This window comes from Pomacea canaliculata, linkage group LG14 (genome assembly GCF_003073045.1).
Source record: "Pomacea canaliculata isolate SZHN2017 linkage group LG14, ASM307304v1, whole genome shotgun sequence".
NCBI lineage: Eukaryota > Metazoa > Mollusca > Gastropoda > Architaenioglossa > Ampullariidae > Pomacea > Pomacea canaliculata.
In genome coordinates, this window is record NC_037603.1 from 12,908,787 (window position 1) to 12,927,585 (window position 18,799).

The 18,799-nt window shown below is 39.0% G+C and overlaps 4 protein-coding genes across 4 annotated transcripts; all 4 read right to left on the bottom strand.

Annotated features, from left to right (window-relative positions):
- Positions 1-161: 161 nt before the first annotated feature.
- Positions 162-1,609, bottom strand: LOC112555626 (putative acyl--CoA ligase YdaB). The gene is made up of 3 exons (XM_025224056.1): positions 1,261-1,609; positions 680-964; positions 162-488 (listed from the first exon to the last, which is right to left on the bottom strand). Exons 1-3 carry the CDS (start codon positions 1,510-1,512, stop codon positions 162-164), a joined length of 864 nt encoding a protein of 287 aa, XP_025079841.1. The 5' UTR covers positions 1,513-1,609.
- On the bottom strand, positions 1,417-4,293 carry LOC112554871 (4-coumarate--CoA ligase 1-like). Its single transcript, XM_025222934.1, has 5 exons — positions 4,187-4,293; positions 3,349-3,540; positions 2,159-2,617; positions 1,901-2,047; positions 1,417-1,544 (listed from the first exon to the last, which is right to left on the bottom strand). Exons 2-4 carry the CDS (start codon positions 3,495-3,497, stop codon positions 1,903-1,905), a joined length of 753 nt encoding a protein of 250 aa, XP_025078719.1. The 5' UTR covers positions 3,498-3,540; positions 4,187-4,293; the 3' UTR covers positions 1,417-1,544; positions 1,901-1,902.
- Positions 4,294-6,269: 1,976 nt separating this feature from the next.
- On the bottom strand, positions 6,270-11,338 carry LOC112554866 (probable 4-coumarate--CoA ligase 3). Its single transcript, XM_025222928.1, has 7 exons — positions 11,292-11,338; positions 10,848-11,036; positions 10,147-10,605; positions 9,029-9,192; positions 8,473-8,756; positions 7,891-8,175; positions 6,270-7,712 (listed from the first exon to the last, which is right to left on the bottom strand). Exons 2-7 carry the CDS (start codon positions 10,994-10,996, stop codon positions 7,386-7,388), a joined length of 1,668 nt encoding a protein of 555 aa, XP_025078713.1. The 5' UTR covers positions 10,997-11,036; positions 11,292-11,338; the 3' UTR covers positions 6,270-7,385.
- Positions 11,339-15,173: 3,835 nt separating this feature from the next.
- Positions 15,174-18,431, bottom strand: LOC112554870 (probable 4-coumarate--CoA ligase 3). Its single transcript, XM_025222933.1, has 7 exons — positions 18,350-18,431; positions 17,597-17,785; positions 16,898-17,356; positions 16,610-16,773; positions 16,066-16,348; positions 15,492-15,775; positions 15,174-15,314 (listed from the first exon to the last, which is right to left on the bottom strand). Exons 2-5 carry the CDS (start codon positions 17,743-17,745, stop codon positions 16,152-16,154), a joined length of 969 nt encoding a protein of 322 aa, XP_025078718.1. The 5' UTR covers positions 17,746-17,785; positions 18,350-18,431; the 3' UTR covers positions 15,174-15,314; positions 15,492-15,775; positions 16,066-16,151.
- Between the last annotated feature and the right edge of the window lie 368 nt (positions 18,432-18,799).

Sequence of the window (18,799 nt, forward strand, 5' to 3'; positions counted from 1 at the left end):
GATGTTCTTTTTCCAACTTCATCACTTTCTTGTCTTTCTTGTTAATAATAATTTTAATTAAATTAGTGTCAACAGGAAATAAAGAATTTATGTGAGTCTCTAATGTATCTTAGTTTCTAATTATTTTCAGATTTCATGAAAAAAGACGATAGAAGAGTGAGTCAGTTGTCATTCAGTCCAAGTCTGTCCACAGCCAGAGCTCGCAATGCTCCCCGCTGCACCTTTCCATTGGGATTGAGAGGAAACTTGTCAAACACCAGACACACCTTAGGAACGCTTAGTTCTGCCTCCTTGTTCACCTGAAGAAAACTTTCCTGGAAATACTCTGCGCATGCGCGAAGGAGGTCGTCAGGCACCACGCGCTGGGCTTCCGGTCTGGGATCCTGCACGACGCACACACACGGAATGTTCTCGAAGTCCTTGTCGGGGATAGCAACCACAGCCACGTCATGCACTCCCGGACACTTCATGAGGTGGGACTCCAGCAGCTGGGAATATCAGCCACAAGATTTATCACGACTATCAATGGTTGGGTGAATCCTATTACCATTTCAAAAAGGTAATTTAAAAAAGCTATGAAACATTTAAATCTGTCAGTAAAATTAATATTTAAGATAATCATTTTTACAAAAGTAATTTACAATTTATAGTATTTCGTTTGAATCCTAAAGAAACACACCTGTGGGTACATCATCAAGCTGCCTATGGCAATGGCTTCCGATTGTCTCCCCTCAACAAAGAGGTCACCTTCGTCGTTGATGTAAGCAAGGTCTCGAGGTCTGAACCACCCGTCTTCTGGTGTGGCGTCTGCTGTGAGATCTGGCTGCTTGAGGTACCCGGTGAAAAAGCCGTTGTGCTTGATCATTACCTCCCCTTTGGTGTTGGGAGGAACTTCTCTCAGATTGTCGTCGACAATTTTCACTGCCATTCCGTTTACAGGCTTCCCGCAGTTAAAATTCACGACCTACGTAATGAGCTTGAATACCAGTAACATATATATATATATATTTTTGCGAAAAAATACCCGATCAATAAATAAATAAATAATGACAAATAACAAAATACAGAGTCAAGAATTATAATTAACCCTGACAGTGACACCAGTTCGTTCTTACACACACGCACAGAAGAATAAAGAAACATACGGATAATGATTAAGTATGATATTATGTATGAATATATGTGCGTATTGTGGACGCGTGCATTTTAGTTCCCAGGCGTAATAAAGTTTTGTTTTCGTACAGTGATCACTCTGTGTACCTTGCTGGGGTCTTTGTAGGCTTTGTATGAAACGAACCCTGCTTCAGTGCATCCGTAGACCACCCTGAGCTCGGAGGTCAAAGGTCCTATGGCACGGGCAACATCTGTCCTGACTGCGCTGCCTCCAGTGATGATCAAGGGCAAGCGCCACGTGACGTCACACTGCAAGAGGTCAGCGCGTGCCAGTAGGGTCTTGATTGTTGGCGGTAATATCACTGCGCTGTCAACGGACTCTTTCTTCAACAAGTCCATCAAGAACTTGGCCTCATCAATTGGAGGAGCTCCTTTTGTACATCATCATCATCATCATCATCATCATCATCATCATCATCATCATCATCATCATCGCCATCAATTTAAAATGTGTATTTATTTTTTGTTCCTGTTAATGTTTTTCTTATTACTATCAACTTTATGTCCAATATTTTTGTAAACGTTTACCTTTATCTAAATCCTATTGTTGCTTCTGTTATGTATTTTGCCGTGATATAGCATTAGTTGCTGGCTAGGCATAAAACACAAACAAACAATCAATTCTGTTTTGTGATGTCCCTTCTTACATGTTTCTGATGTTTGTTCGGTTTTATCATAAAATTATCTTAGTCAAAGTGTTAAGACAAGCATTTAAATTAAAGCTCACCTTTAACGTACGTAGCTACTCTCGTCTGCCCGCTCGTAAAATATATCGCAACCAAATGAGCTGGGGTTGTAGTGGACGTCCGTCTTGAGTCCTGACTCTGTCAGGAGGCTACATTGGTAATAACTTAGCCCCATGGTCATGACCTCCCTGCAAAATGCAAGGCGTAAAGTACAGTTATCCGAGGAATGGAACCATTGGTCTACATATGTAAGATGTTTATAATCTATATTTACTTGGGGGAAAAGGCGATTCTCGTACCTGTGCGTTCTGGCCACTAGTTTCGGTTGCCCTGAGCTACCTGAGGTCGAGAAAATCGTCGTAACATCATCAGGACTGACGTCAGCAAGGTCTCCTTCTTCCTCAGCGGCTACAGCTACCAAGAAGGACAACTGCGAGAAGCGATTACAGAAGATAACAGATTTTAACGACGGAACGGCTTCGCTGATGACCGATGGAGCAGACAAGTTGGTGATGAAGGTCTGTAGGGCGGCGATGGCTTGTTGGTCTGTCTCGTCCACAACCACGGCCGTGACGTCACCGGTTTTCATCAAAGGCAAAATGTCGGATCCGTCTCTGTACTGCACTTCTGTACACATCACTGTCGCCCCTAGCAACGCCGTTCCAAAGGCGATAAGCATCTGCTCTGGTGATGTCGGAACGAGGCAGAGAACGACGTCATTTTTGCACACGTTTCGCTTATGAAGCCAACTGGCCGCTCTGTTACAAAATAAAGGAGTTGAAAGCATGAACTCTTTTGTGTTAATTTGCATTTATTCAAAGAATTCTTGAATTTATAATATAATTATATGGTCTAAAGAAAAAGTTTTGTAGAGAACTGTAGTACATAAAAAATGCTCAGCATGTTACAATTCTACAACAATGCAATATAACTGTATTTACATCCACGGAAAATTCAGCATGTTTCTCGTTCAAACAATAATATATATATACATGATATAAAAGAGATCATATATATGTACATGTTGAAATAGTAACTCTCACTCATCTTCTGTTTCTCATTAACACAGACACACACACACACATATTCCTAACAGCAGATACAGTTGGTGAACCCAGGCCTCCTCAGGCTAATACAAGATGACGGCCAGTAGAGTTTATCAAGTGAATGACACGTTTAATGAGTAAGTTCCGGTGACGATTCGTTCTACAGACAGACATCGCAGGTCAGTGTTGATGTCCCATTTCATTTTGTTATCAAAGATAGGTACTGGATTTTTGTATGAGTCGACTACCTCGACGGCATCATCATGAATACTATCGAAAGTCGAAAATCATTTCCTTAATCTTTAAAGCATGTTCGGAGCTGAAAATGAAAGCTACTTAGAATTTTTTCACACACAAGTGTACAGACACAAATAATAAACAGCGCATCTAGAGACAATTATACAGAAATCGAGTATCGAAAGCTAAACACTTATTTCAATTACCTGCGTGACATAGAGAACAGCTCCTTCCTTGTGTAAACAAACCGCTGGCCGTCAGGAGTGACGTAGACAAACGCCAGAGTCTCTGGTGACGTCACACTCCAGTAACGTAATCGAGACGTTACGGTGTCATCAGCAGACAGTCCAAACATTCTTCTTTTTTTTTGTATTTTCTTCTTAACAGTCTGCAAACGTCTGCATATACAATGGGAATATCACATGTACGAATCAAGAGATCATGGGAGAGAATAAGGAATGGAGTGAGCACGAAAAAGACGACGGAAGAGAAGGAGAAATAAAGAAAATGAAAAAAGATACAAGAAAGAAAAAAAAAATAGAAAGATGCAGAGAAAGACGAAATATACAGCAAGCGAGAAATAATGAAAAGGAACGAAGGGATAGGTAGGATGGACAAGAAAGAGAGAGGGAAATATAAAATGTAGGATGAGCAAACAGGAATAAAGACAGCAAGAGAGTATTAATTTCCTCTTACCAGTTTGTACAAGGCTAAGTGAGCTGTCATCAATCGAGAAGTTATTTCTGCATGTGTATTCATCGCAAAAAATATTTTAAAGGATAGACAGTGTCAAGTCTATAAGATGCTGGAAATAAAGCTTTTCCTGTAAAAGAACAAAAGGTAAAATTCCAAAGAGGCTTTTAGGGAGCAACCATCGTTGACTCATGGGATGTTCTAAACCTCGACCACCTTTTCTAAAGTCTCAGTCATAAACTACACGGTGAAAATGTTTTTTTCATGTAACTTTAAAGTCAATTCTGTCTTTCTGACTATAAATATACGTACATTTATTTTAACAGGACAGATACAAAAAAGCATACTTACAAGGACACCGTCTTCTACCCTAGAAAACTGATTCTTCGACTGCTAAAGGAGTGACTGTATATACCCCCTGTTGTTCTTGACATTCACAAATTATGATTTGATATGCATGCCATTGTGGTAAACAACAAATCTGATCTTCCTCTGACCCATGACCCTCACCAGAAGTTATCGTTGTTACTATTGTACTTTAATGTCTCCAGGTATAAACATGGTGCTTTGTTGACAAATAGAAATGTTTTTGACATTTTATTAGTAAAGATCTTGACTCAAAACATCTACCGTGGCAGAGAGATCATAGTATTTTATGACATCGTTACTCTTCTGAATAGAGAAACCAAAAGAAACATTTTTCCTCTGTTTGTATGATATTTTTAATGAAAGTAATGTCTTTGCATATTTTTTTGCGCTGATAACTAAGCAGACAACGGGAGTAAATCTGTCTAGACCTGGTGCTTCCATGGAGCTTCTGGAATCTCTCACTATAGACTAGCGATGGTGTTTTAAGTGGTCAGCAGACAAACATTTTTGATAGATAGTTAGGGTGGAAAATATATGTAAACACATTTATAATGACTACACTTATAATGGTCGCGCGATGTAGCTCCTGATCGTTGCTACTTCATCACGGAAAAGCCCTCAAAAATGATTCCTTCAACGGCAAAAAAAATAACGCAAATAACATTTTGTCATCGTTTCAACTCTCATCCTGATGGCCACGACAGTTGCTTTGAAGAAAGCACCTATTTCAGGGAACATATATGTATATAATATGTATATTACACCTTCGATCAAGGAAGGTCAAGAATAGTACAGAATTAGAATAATGCATTCATAGGGATGAAGTCTAAACATGTCTTTAAAATTCAGTTAGGTACAAGTTGTGTGTCGGTGTTATGGTGTACTTTACCGTCTCTGTTGCGCAAGTGTTGGATTGCTGTAGGTCACTGACCTCAGGGAGGAGGATTATCTACTGACCGCATTCAGCCCATGACTTCACTGACACCAGGTCACGATGACACGTTCATTAGGCACACGACAGTCTTGAGAGCCAGGTTAATGATAAATATGATGAGGAGGGGGAGGTGTGGAACGGCAGTCTACAGGACCAAGAACTTTTTGGGTAGAATGAGTAAAAAATAGTAGAATGAAAGATCACGTGAATGTGTGTATGTGTGTGTGAGACGTGGTGCATGTCTGTGTTGTACTCTCGTCTCTCTGACCATCGATGATAACAGTACGCGAGGAGCGGTCTCCTGTTGCCGGTAAAGGTCAACATTGACCTCCTGACCTCTGACCTCATGTAAACTTGAATTTCATTGGACGAGATGAAGTTCTGTTGCAATACATACCGTCTATATTTCCCAGGCCACAGTCTCTTCAAATATTTTTATTTCTTGCTCACTGCTTTGCATAGAGCATCATCGCTAAATTAAAGAACTATGTATTTTAGGTCAGCTTAATATCATATTGAAGCCATTTGTTGATTTGCTTTCAGTGTACGCAGATTAAGATCGCGCAATTGTCAGGTGTGAGTGTGTCTAACCCGTACATACAAGGCCTGGTGAGCAGTCATCAGTCGAGAATATATTTTTGCATATCAGATAATTACAGTCTGACAGGAGCTTGTTTGTAAAATGCACTTTGACCTTTCAACTTCACCTGACCTCACACTACTGTCAGTAAGTTACAGTCATGATGCTGCATTCAATGTCTCTTGACATCCTTGTAATAAAGCATGAAATCCTTACTGTACTTCACAGATATTATGTAACATGTGTCTGGTTTACACACCCTTCACTCAGCTGAAACTTGCAAAGGAGTTGAAATAAAAGTGAACACTGAAGACCAGTGAAATGTGGGGAACTAGTTAAATTATCTAAGTATGAGTTGACAGTTGGTGATTTGATGACCACAGGTCTTAAGTACACGTGTTAGTAATTATTTTTTCTTGTGTATGTGTAAATCTTTGTTCTTCTGTGTATTCATGTTTGTGTTTGTGTAAATGTAGATTTTCCTTAAGTGGATGAATATCATTCTGTCTCTCATTATATACTAGTGTCAAATAAAACACATTGAGAAAAAAAAATCTTTAACGACTTTATTCACTGCTACAAACTCATCCTTCATCCTTCTTTTACAAATCCATGAATACAGGTGTTGGGTTGAGTGGGGAATAGTGTTTACTTTGCGGTTACAGTAATTTACAGCTTTCAATTTTATGTTGATAAACAGTTTGATAAATCCCACATACGCTTGAGCTCATCTTTATAATTAATTATATTTATGTTTGATATCGCTACATACGGATAAGATTGTTTGCTATGTTGTCTAGAGTTTGATGTAAGTTTAACAAAGAAAAAATTCGGGTCACTTAAGCTTTCATCTTCATCTGCTTTCTTCTTTTTTAGAACACATCGCTCTGTGCGTGTATGAATGAATACTTAAGGGAGGCAAGTACTAGAACTTTAGTTCTTTCACTATAGATTACTTCCCTTTAAAGACTGAAAAAAAAAAATTCAACGGATCAGATATTTCGTTCTGTTTGAAAGTAGGCAGAATTCTGTGATCAAGCGCTATGTTAAAGTCGGTTACCGGTTATTGAATTCAACATGGATTTGTACTCAAACAACTGAAAATAAGAAGAAAACAGTAAATATTAAAATTATAATGTATATTCTAATAAAATATGTTTTGTTTGGTACTTTATGTTTGTTTATATCTTGTAAAAAAATTTTTTTTGCTTAATTCTAACTGTTGAGCTATCTCCCGATTAATGAATTCTCAGTCGCATACAGTTGCAATCTTTCATTTCATTTTACTACCAGTAAACAAAACCTAAATTTCTTAAAATTTACACCACGGAAGTGTTTTTAAAATGTTCTTTAAGAAAGAGAACCATCGATAATTGTCAACATTATAGGTTAATAGATATAATTTTTAAAAATACCATTAGAAATTTTACTCTCGGGCTTTTACTGGTATCATCTCTCTACGTGTCCAATTCAGTTAAAATGCTTCAGATGATGTTCTTTTTCCAATTTATCTCTTTCTTGTCTTTCTTGTTAATGATGTTTTTAATTAATTTAGCGTCAACAGGAAATAAATTAGTCAATTATTAAGAGTTTAAGTGAGTCTCTAACTAATGTATCTTGGTTTCTAATTATTTTCAGATTTTAAAAAAAGACGATAGAAGAGTGAGTCAGTTGTCATTCAGTCCAAGTCTGTCCACAGCCAGAGCTCGCAATGCTCCCCGCTGCACCTTTCCATTGGGATTGAGAGGAAACTTGTCAAACACCAGACACACCTTTGGAACGGCTACATCTCGCTGCTTGTGAACCTGGCGAAAACTGTCCTGGAAATACTCGGCGCATGCGCGAAGGAGGTCGTAAGGCACCACGCGCTGAGCTTCCGGTCTGGGATCCTGCACGACGCACACACACGGAAGGTTCTCGAAGTCCTTGTCGGGGATAGCCACCACAGCCACGTCATGCACTCCCGGACACTTCATGAGGTGGGACTCAAGCAGCTGGGAATATCAACCACAAGATCAATCACGACTTTGAATGGTTGGGTGAATCTTATTCCCGTATTAATATCAGTAATGGCATTACATAATAATTTTAATCTGTGACTATAACTAGTCATGGAACTAAGTAATTATTCATAAAAATAGTCTATTTCGTTCTTAATCCTCAGATATTCACCTGTGGGTACATCATCCAGCTGCCTATTGCAATGACCTCCGATTGTCTCCCCTCAACAAAGAGGTCACCTTCGTTGTTGATGTAAGCAAGGTCTCGAGGTCTGAACCACCCGTCTTCTGGTGTGGCGTCTGCTGTGAGACCTGGGTGCTTGAGGTACCCGGTGAAAAGACCGTTGTGCTTGATCATTATCTCCCCTTCTGTGTTTGGGGGAACTTCTCTCAGATTGTCGTCGACAATTTTCACTGCCATTCCGTCTAGAAGCTTCCCGCAGTTAAAATTCACGACCTAGGTAATGAGGTAAGAAAAAAGTTAGATAATAACTTTGTCAAGATAATAAATCACAAGGCAAAGAAAACATTAATTTGTGAAAATAAAGTTTTGAGGTAAAGCTTGGGGCTCGGAGGTGATCTACACTCTCTACCTCACCCCCCCCCCCCCCCCCCCACAGAGACCTAAACAAGCAGAAGTTATTGTAGGCGATAATTACATACACGAATGTGTGTTACTGCGAGCACATTGACTATTTTTTGCAGAGAATCAAAGCGAGGTTTGAGTTTTGTTTTGAGTGATTACTCTGTGTACCTTTCTGGGATCGTTGTAGGTCTTTCTTGAGACGAAACCTACTTCAGTGCATCCATAACCCACTAGGACCTCGGAGGTCAAAGTTCCTATGGCAGGGGCAATATCTGTCCTGACTGCGTTGCCTCCAGTGAGGATAAGGTCCAAACGCCACGTGACGTCACTCTGCAAGAGGTCAGCGCGTGCCAGTAGAGTCTTGATTGTTTGCGGTAATAACACTGCGCTGTCAACGCCCTCTCGCTTCATCAAGTCCATCGTGAACTTGGCTTCATCGTCTGGCAGAGCCCCTTTTAATAAATCATCATCATCATCATCATCATCATCATCATCATCATCATCATCATCATCATCAATTTTTATATCTCTTTCTGTTTTCATGTTAATCCTTAATTAGCTTTGCAATCTTTATAGCAATTTACTTGTTTTAAATATTTTTTCTCCATTTCATCCTTTATCTTGTATAATGTTTTAATTGTTCATCCTTATATTGATTCTTCTGCTCTCTGTTACAATTATCTCTAATCAAGGTGTTGCTACAAGCATGTAAACCAAAACTCACCTTTGAGATAAGGAACTACCCTCGTCTGCCCGCTCGTTAAATACATTAAAGGATAGCCGGACAACCAACCAAATGAGCTGGGGTTGTAGTGGACGTCCGTCTTAAGACTTGAATCGGTCTGGAGGCTACATTGGTAATAACCTAGCGCCATGGTCATGAGCTCCCTGGAAAAAAACCACAAAACAAGGTTTATTTGTCTGTGGCATAAGGAGAAATAAAACGGTCTATACAGTGGAACCTCGGTTAGCGAACGCCTCGGATAGCGAATATTTCAGATAACGAACAAAACTTTCGTTAAAAGTTTGTCTTAGATAGCGAACAAAATTTCGGATAACAAACAGCCACCTGAACCACACGTGACCGACCAGCATGTCGTCATTCGCGCTCGAGATACAGTTACTATCAGTCGTTCCTTACCTGTGCGCATCCTTCTTATTTTGTGATTTTTGTGCTTTATTTTAATACGATAATCCTTAATCATGGCTCCAAAGAAAATTAAGAGCAATTAATAGTAGTGAGGTAAGGACAATGAAGCGGCCAACAAATGAAATGAAAAAGGAAATGATTTCAAAGTATGAATGTGGCATGCGTCTGTCGGATGTGTGATGTCGTATTACCGAAGAGTTTTACAAAAAAGGCAGAAGGAACAGACACTGGACAAGATTTTTTTAACCTCAAAGCTACAGAAAAGGGAAGTCACCCCAGATTTTACAATGTCACGTGTGCTCATGGAGGGGGAATCCAAGAAGTAATTCCACCCCTTCCTCCCCACACCACCATCCACTACGCCGTCAAAACAAGTTTTCTGATGTTTAAATGCTTTCGTTAATGTTTTTATGTTTATTTAACTCCATTTATATTGTATTATAACTGTTCTCATTAAAACAAATACCTATAGAGCCTGTAACTTTCAAATATTAGCGAGTCAACAGGGGCTGGGAACCAATTAAATCTATTTCCCTTATTTCTTATGGAAAAATTTTTTTCGGATAACGAACATTTCCGATAACGAACAGCTTTCCAGAACGGATTAAGTTCGTTAACCGAGGTTCCACTGTATATCTAAGATGGTTGTAAACTATTGACGTCACTGGGAAATATGTCACCGGTAATCGTACCTGTGGGTTCTGGGCACTAGTTTCGGTTGCCCTGAGCTACCAGAGGTCGCGAAAATCGTCGTGACATCATCAGGACTGACGTCAGCAAGGTCTCCTTCTTCCTCAGCAGCTACAGCTACCAAGAATGATAACTGTGAGAAGCGATTACAGAAGATAACAGACTTTAACGACGGAACGGCTTCGCTGATGACCGATGGAGCAGACAAGTTGGGGATGAAGGTCTGTAGGGCGGCGATGGCTTGTTGATCCGTCTCGTCCACAACAACGGCCGTGACGTCACCAGTTTTCATCAAGGGCAAAATGTCTGATCCGTCTCTGTACTGAATGTTTGTACACATCACTGTCGCCCCTAGCAACGCCGTTCCCAGTGCGATGAACGTTTGCTCCGGCGATGTCGGAACGAGGCAAAGAACGACGTCACTTTTGCACACGTTTCGCTTAGAAAGCCAACTGGCTGCTCTGTTAATAAAGGAAAACGTCAAACACATCATCAATTTGTTCTAGTATTTATTCATGCAGTAGATACTTGTATAAAACAAATATGTGGCAAGATAAACAACTAGTCCATAGAATTGAAGTACTTAAAAAAAATTCAGAACATATTAGGAACTGAAAGGAAAGCTACTTAAAAATACTTTACACACACGCAAAGACTCTTATACCTTTATAAACATAGATAGCTGAACACTTATTTCCATTACCTGCGTGACATAGAGAACAGCTCCTTCCTTGTGTAAGCAAACCGCTGGCCGTCAGGAGTGACGTAGACAAACGCCAGAGTCTCTGGCGACGTCACACTCCAGTAACGTAATCGAGACGTTACTGTGTCATCAGCAGACAATCCAAACATTTTCCTTTTTTGGATTTTCTTCTTACCAGTCTGCAAACGTCTGCATATACAATGGAAAAAGCGCATTGCAGAGAGCACGGGAGAGAACAAGGGATGGGTTGAAATAAAAGAAAAAAATACATCGAGGAAAAAAGAGATAAGTAAAGTCTGTAGATGAATTTTTAAAAACCTCGGAAATCTTTTCCTTACATCTTAGTAAAGCTTTTCCACGGAACTTTACGGTATAGTGTATCTTACTGACTATAAAAATCACTGCATTTTTCTTATAAAAGGAGAGAAGCGAAACAAGACTTACTTTCAATGACACGACTTCCACACCAGCAAACTGATTCTTCGACTGTTAACTCAGTCTTCATGGAGTGACTTTATATACAACTGTTGTTCTTGACAGTCGCAGATTTACATTTTCCATGCATGACATTGTGGTAAACAACAAATCTTTTTCTTCTCTGACTCATGATCATCTCCTTCATGCCGCAGTGTAATGTCTCCACGTCTCATTATTGTGCTTTGTTGACAAATACTATGTTTATTACATTTTTGGTAAGTGAAAACCTTGACATAAAGCTTTTCATATGGCAGAGAGATCCTAGCAAATTTTATTAAAGCACTACTCAGAAACCAAAAACAAACTTCTGTTCAACTTTTGTAATGATATTTTTTCGGTTTTTAAAAAATTAAATTATCTCGTTTCGAGTGATTTTTTTTTTATTTTGATTTGCTAAGTGAAAATGGCAAACATTTCCACTGTATTTTGTAAAACGTTATCAAATTTTGTATAAGTGTAAATTTTACGTATGATATTAGTAGTTTCATAGAAACAAATACGTAGGTTAACGTTTAAAACCAAAAAAATTTGATTTGCTTTCTTGACCTGGCTGAAAAAGCTGTGCTTTTGTCGAAGAAACAAATAAAAGAAAGAAAACAAAAAGTGTGATGACACGAAGAAAGAGAGATATAGGGGGAACTTAAAAGTAGGCCTGTGAATGTATGTCCATGATTTATACCTCTCATATCTGTGACAGAAGAGTGACATAAAGTCAACGAGTCATCCGTAATTTCTGGTTCTAATGACATTCTTAATGAAATTTATTCGTGAGCTGGAGTAACGTTTAAAAGCAGTCATGCAAGTAATTCTTGTTACAAAATATTAAAGCAACCCAGAGGGCATCAGCTGATAAGAGAGCAGAAAAAAGAGTTAATCTGGACAGAGCTGGTGTTGCCATGGTGCTTCTGGAATAGTTATTATTATTATTTCATTATGAAATATACGGAACATTCAAAAGGTGTTGATTATTGTGTACGAGGGCTAAGGGATGGCAAGGGTTTCTCGATGGTCTTCGAGCAATTCATCACAGCTGTAGTGTGGTCAATGGGGCTATTATACTTGATATAAACATTATACATACTTAACGGCAGTTTATAACAGCCATGAAAAAATCTTTCATTCGTCATTGTGTACGTCTGACACAGTTGAAAGACATGTTTGTTTGAGGGTTTAAGTGCTGTGACCTCGCACTATTAGCAAGTTAAAGTCATGATGCTGTATTTAATGTCTCTCTTAACTTTGTCATCCATGATAGTCCAACTGTACTTCACAGATATTATGTAACATTTGTCTGGCTCACACAACCTCCATACGGCTCAGGTTATTTGCAATGTAGTTGAGAGTTCATGGTAAGTTTAACAAATAAAATATACAGTTCACTCATGCTTTGATCTTTCATCTGCTTTTTCATTATGTAGTCGTTTTCTTCTCGCGTATCTCATCATTATTATACTTCTTACCTTTAATATTTTGTATTCTTGACAAAACTTCTTAATATACTAAACCACATATATTGTGAATGTTTGTCGTCACACGCTTAACACCTGTTTCAAAGAATGATTTAAATTTATTGCAGTAATACGGTTTACAAGCACACTAAGGACTTTATTACATTGTTTGAACTTGTTTTTGTCTTTAGCTTATATGGACACATCAGTGACAATTAATCTCCTTAATGCTTACAGTCACACGATTGTGGTTAGAACCTTAGGTGTACAGGACAGTCCAGTGAGAAGTTCAAGGAGCTTCAAAAGTTATTCCAGCATCAACAGTTTCTCAACAGGTCTTTGAATTGTCAACGGAGACTCCTAGAGGTCCTGTCTGGTGTTAGCAATGATATTCCTTTCCTTAGACCGCAGACTGTGGTGTGTGTTTGTATAAAACAAATAAAATGGCAGTACATACACTATAGTTTTTAAACATTTTAGTATCCGTTTTAAAGCGATGTGTGACTAACTTTAGTTGGGGAACAGAGTTATCAAAGTTCTGTAAAGACTTTTATTTACTTTTTTTGTTCTTTTGTTGTTCTTCTTTCTTGCTTTTGGTATTGTTGTTGTTGTTTTTCTTTTTATTTTTTCATTATTATTAGCAGTAAAAAAATTAGTATCGAATTCACTAATACCAGAAATAAAAATAGATAATTAGAGAATTTGCGGAGGTATCTTTTGTATTTGGACTGTAGTTGCGAGCTTCATGTAATTTATCAAAACATTAAGGTCTACGTTTCTCATTCAAGCATCTTCTTTTCATCCTGTTCCTTGTTGTCATTTTCCGCTCTTTCCTCTTCTCTTTTATCATTCATATCTTTAATGAATTGTGCTATTGACAACGAATCATAATAACATAATTCATCTTTATTTTCAATGTATGTTGCCACCATGCCTAATATACGTATCATAAAGCAATAATTTTACATTATAGGCAGAGTTACAGTGTGTTATTTATAGTTGATGTCCAAGTTACAAGCTTGTCACAAACATAAACACATTGAACTTGTTCTTGTTGTTTGTTTATATGAAATCATCATTTAGATACCCATAATGCTGACAGTCGAAAGATCAAATCTCTAAAGGGACGATGAGCATCTGTGGTGTACATTATAGACAAACAAGAAGTTTTAGGAGCTGTAAAAGTCATTTCAACATATCTCAGGTGACGGTAAGCACCAAAGGTGTAGAGGACAGTCAGGGAAAAGCTGCAGAAGTCATTCCAGCATGAAACAGTTTTCAGCAAATCTTTCAGAACTTCCAGATAGCTACAATGTCTGGCAATGAAAAAAATATTCCTTTCCCTGGACCAACGACTAGTGTTCGCATGTTTGTGTGTATGTTACAGAGGGACTGGTGGTCCAGAAAATATAGTTTGTAAATAATGTCTGTAAGGCATTGTAAGCCTGTCGTTGGTTGGGGAAGAGTTCTGTAACTTCTCTAATGATTATTTTACTTTTTTATTCTTCTTTATGTTTTTGTTCTCGTTCTTAATTATCAACTATCATTATTCATAGAATAAAATTCAGTATTAGCAAAAATAAGGTAGGTAATTCTTACATCTTCTTTTTAAAGCTAAGGGTAATAATTTATAACATTAAAAAAATGAAGGTTTTACATCTAAAGAACTTTTGGGGATATCGGTAGTGGATGTCAGAGAGAGAGAGAGACTGTCTTCCCTCGTACTTCAGCAGAGACAATGGACACTTAGAGGTTTGAACCACAGGCAGCAAGTGTAAAGAAGGGAGTCTTGTTTCTCTAGGATGCAGATCACTACCTGTTGGCACTTACGATCTGGATAAAGCAAAAAACAAATTTTATATTTTCGGAAGATTTTTGCGTTTCTCCAGGACGACGAGTGAATAAATGAAGCTCTTGAATTTGATCAACTGATTCAACAGCGCTGTCATTCCTTGCCGGCATCAAGCGACTGGTGGTTGGTCGTGGTTGTAGAACTCTGTCGTACATCGTCCCTCATGTCCTAAAGAGCTTCGGATGAGGATCTTTTTCCACTTCTTCTCTTTCTTGTCTTTTTTGTTAATAATATTTTTAATTAATTTAGTGTCAACAAGAAATAAAGTAGTCAATTATTCAGAGTTTAAGTGAGTCTTTAATGTATCTTAGGGTCTATTTTTTTCACAAAATATGAAAAATACAGTTACTGGTAGAAGAATGAGTCAGTTGTCATTCAGAGCCCAGTCTGTCCACAGCCAGAGCTCGCAATGCTCCCCGCTGCACCTTTCCATTGGGATTGAGAGGAAACTTGTCAAACACCAGACACACCTTAGGAACGGCTACATCTCGCTGCTTGTTCCTGTCGAAAACTGTCCTGGAAATACTCAGCGCATGCGCGAAGGATGTCTTCAGGCAAAACGAGCGGGGCTTCCGGTCTGGGATCCTGCACGACGCACACACACGGAAGGTTCTCGAAGTCCTTGTCGGGGATAGCCACCACAGCCACGTCATGCACTCCCGGACACTTCATGAGGTGGGACTCCAGCAGCTGGAATATCAACCACAAGATTAATCACGACTTTGAATGGTTGGGTGAATCCTATTCCCGTATTAATATCAGTAATGGCATTACAGAATAATTTTAATCTGTGACTATAACTAGTCTTGGAACTAAGTAATTATTCATAAAAATAGTCTATTTCGTTCTTAATCCTCAGATATTCACCTGTGGGTACATCATCCAGCTGCCTATGGCGATGACCTCCGATTGTCTCCCCTCAACAAAGAGGTCAACTTCGTCGTTGATGTAAGCAAGGTCTCGAGGTCTGAACCACCCGTCTTCTGGTGTGGCGTCTGCTGTGAGACCTGGATGCTTGAAGTACCCGGGAAAAGGCCGTTGTGCTTGATCATTATCTCCCCTTTGGTGTTGGGAGGAACTTCTCTCAGATTGTGGTCGACAATTTTCACTGCCATTCCGTCTATAGGCCTCCCGCAGTTAAAATTCACGACCAGGTAATGAGGTAAGAAAAAAAGTTACATAATAACTTTGTCAAGATAATAAATCACAAGGCAAAGAAAACATTAATTTGTGAAAATAAAGTTTTCAATTAAAGCTTGGGGTCCCGACGTGATCTACACTCTCCACCTCATCCCCACACACAAAAAGACATGAACAAGCAAAAATGATTGTAAGCGATAATTACATACACGAATGTGTGTCACAGCGAGCACATTGTTCATTTTTTTCCAGAGAATCAAAGCGAGGTTTGAGTTTTGTTTTCAGTGATCACTCTGTGTACCTTTACGGGATCGTTGTAGGTCTTTCTTGAGACGAAACCTACTTCAGTGCATCCATAACCCACTAGGAGCTCGGAGGTCAAAGTTCCTATGGCAGGGGCAATATCTGTCCTGACAGCGTTGCCTCCAGTGAGGATAAGTCCAAACGCCGCGTGACGTCACACTGCAAGAGGTCAGCGCGTGCTAGTAATGTCTTGATTGTTTGCGGCAATAAAAAAGCGCTAACAACGCCCTCTCTCTTCATCAATTCCATCGTGAACTTGGCTTCATCGTCTGGCAGAGCCCCTTTTAATAAATCATATCATCATCATCATCATCATCATCATCATCATCAATTTTTATATCTCTGTTTTCTTGTTAATTTTTTTATATTTTGATCCTTAATCAGCTTTGTAATCTTTATAGCAGTTTTCTTGTTTAAATTTATTTTCTCAATCTTTATCATGTGTTATGTTTTAATTTTTTATCCTTATTTTGATTTTTCTGCTCTCTATTACAATTATCTCTAATCAAGGTGTTGCTACAAGCATGTAAACCAAAACTCACCTTTGAAATAAGGAACTACCCTCGTCTGCCCTGTCGTTAGATACAAAAAAGGATAGCCAGACAACCAAGCAAATGAGCTGGGGTTGTAGTGGACGTCCGTCTTAAGACTTGAATCGGTCTGGAGGCTAAATTGGTAATAATGTAGCCCCATGGTCATGACCTGGCTGGATAAAAACCATGAAACAAAGTATATTTATCTGAGGCATAAAGAGGAATAAAGCAGTTTATATATCTAAGATGGTTGTAAACTATTCACATTACTGGGAAACAAGTCGCCGTTTCTCGTACCTGTGGGATCTGGTCACTAGTTTCGGTTGCCCTGAGCTACCAGAGGTCGCGAAAATCGTCGTGACATCATCAGGACTGACGTCAGCAAGGTCTACTTCTTTCTCAGCGGCTACAGCTACCAAGAAGGATAACTGCGAAAAGCGATTACAGAAGATAACAGATTTTAAAGATGGAACGGCTTCGCTGATGACCGATGGAGCAGACAAGTTGGGGATGAAGGTCTGTAGGGCGGCGATGGCTTGTTGGTCTGTCTCGTCCACAACCACGGTCGTGACGTCAGCGTCTTTCATCAAGGGCGAAATGTCGGATCCGTCTCGGTACTGCATGTTTGTACACATCACTGTCGCCCCTAGCAACGCCGTCCCCAGTGCGATGAACGTTTGCTCCGGTGATGTCGGAACGAGGCAAAGAACGATGTCATTTTTACACACGTTTCGCTTAGAAAGCCAACTGGCTGCTCTGTTAATAAATTAAAAAGTCAAATGCATCAACGATTTTGTTCTAGTATTCATTAATACACAAGGTACTTGTATCAAACAAATATGTGGCAAAATAAACCACTACTCCATAGAATTAAGTACTAAGAAAATTCACAACATATTAGGAGCTGAAAGGAGAGCTACTTAAAAATACCTTACACACATGCAAAGACTCTTATACCTTTATAAACATAAATAGCTGAAGACTTATTTCAAGTACCTGCGTGACATAGAGAACAGCTCCTTCCTTGTGTAAGCAAACCGCTGGCCGTCAGGAGTGACGTAGACAAACGCCAGCGTCTCTGGCGACGTCACACTCCAGTAACGTAATCGAGACGTTACTGTGTCATCAGCAGACAATCCAAACATTTTCCTTTTTTGGATTTTCTTCTTACCAGTCTGCAAACGTCTGCATAAACAATGGAGAGAGCACATGGCTGTATTTAGAGAGCACTGGAGAGAACAAGACATGGGGAGAAATAAAAGAATAAAAATACAAAAAGGGAAGAAAGATATAAGTAAAGTATGTAGGGAAAGAAAAACTACAGAGCGAGCAAGAGATGGAGAAAGTGAGGAAAGGGAAATAAGATGTAGGACGAGAAAACGTCGAATGTAGAGAGCTTTAGTTTCTCCATCCCGTACATACAAGGCCTGGTGACTAGTCATCAGTCCAGAAACTATTTTTCCATCGTAGTCACCCTTTACATGAAATAACATCTTTATAACGACAGAAAGTGTCAAGTCGATGACTTGCTGGCTACAAAGCTCCCCCGGGTAGGAACAGAGAGTGAAACGCCTGCAGACCTTCAGGAGGAGCTATTGGTTGACCCAGGGAATTTTTAAAAACCTCGGGCGTCTTTTCCTTGCATCTTAGTAAAGCTTTTCCATGGAACTTTAAGGTATGGTGTATGTTACTGACAATAAAAATCAGTATATTCTTATTTTAAGCGGAGAGAGGCAAAAAAAGACTTACTTTCAATGACAACCGACTTGTACACTAGCAAACTGATTCTTCAACTGCTTAACTCAGTGTTCATGAGTGACCTCATATACCGCTTTCTTCTTGACAGTCACAGATTTACATTTTCCATGCATGACATTGTGGTAAATAACAAATCTTTTTCTTCTCTGACCCATGATCATCTCCTTCATGCCGCAGCCTAATGTCTCCAAGTCTCATTATTGTGCATTGTTGACAAATGCTCTGTTTATGACTTTTTTGGTAAGTGAAAACCTTGACACAAATTATAGTAGTAGTGAAGACTTTGACATAAAACTTTTCAGTATTGCTGAGTCATCATAGCCAATATTCTTGAAACACTACCCACACCCTCCATACAGCTTAAAAGAAAATAAAAGTGTACAGTGAATAATTCAGCAAAATGTGGGGAACCATTTGAATTATCGGTGTGTAAATATGAAG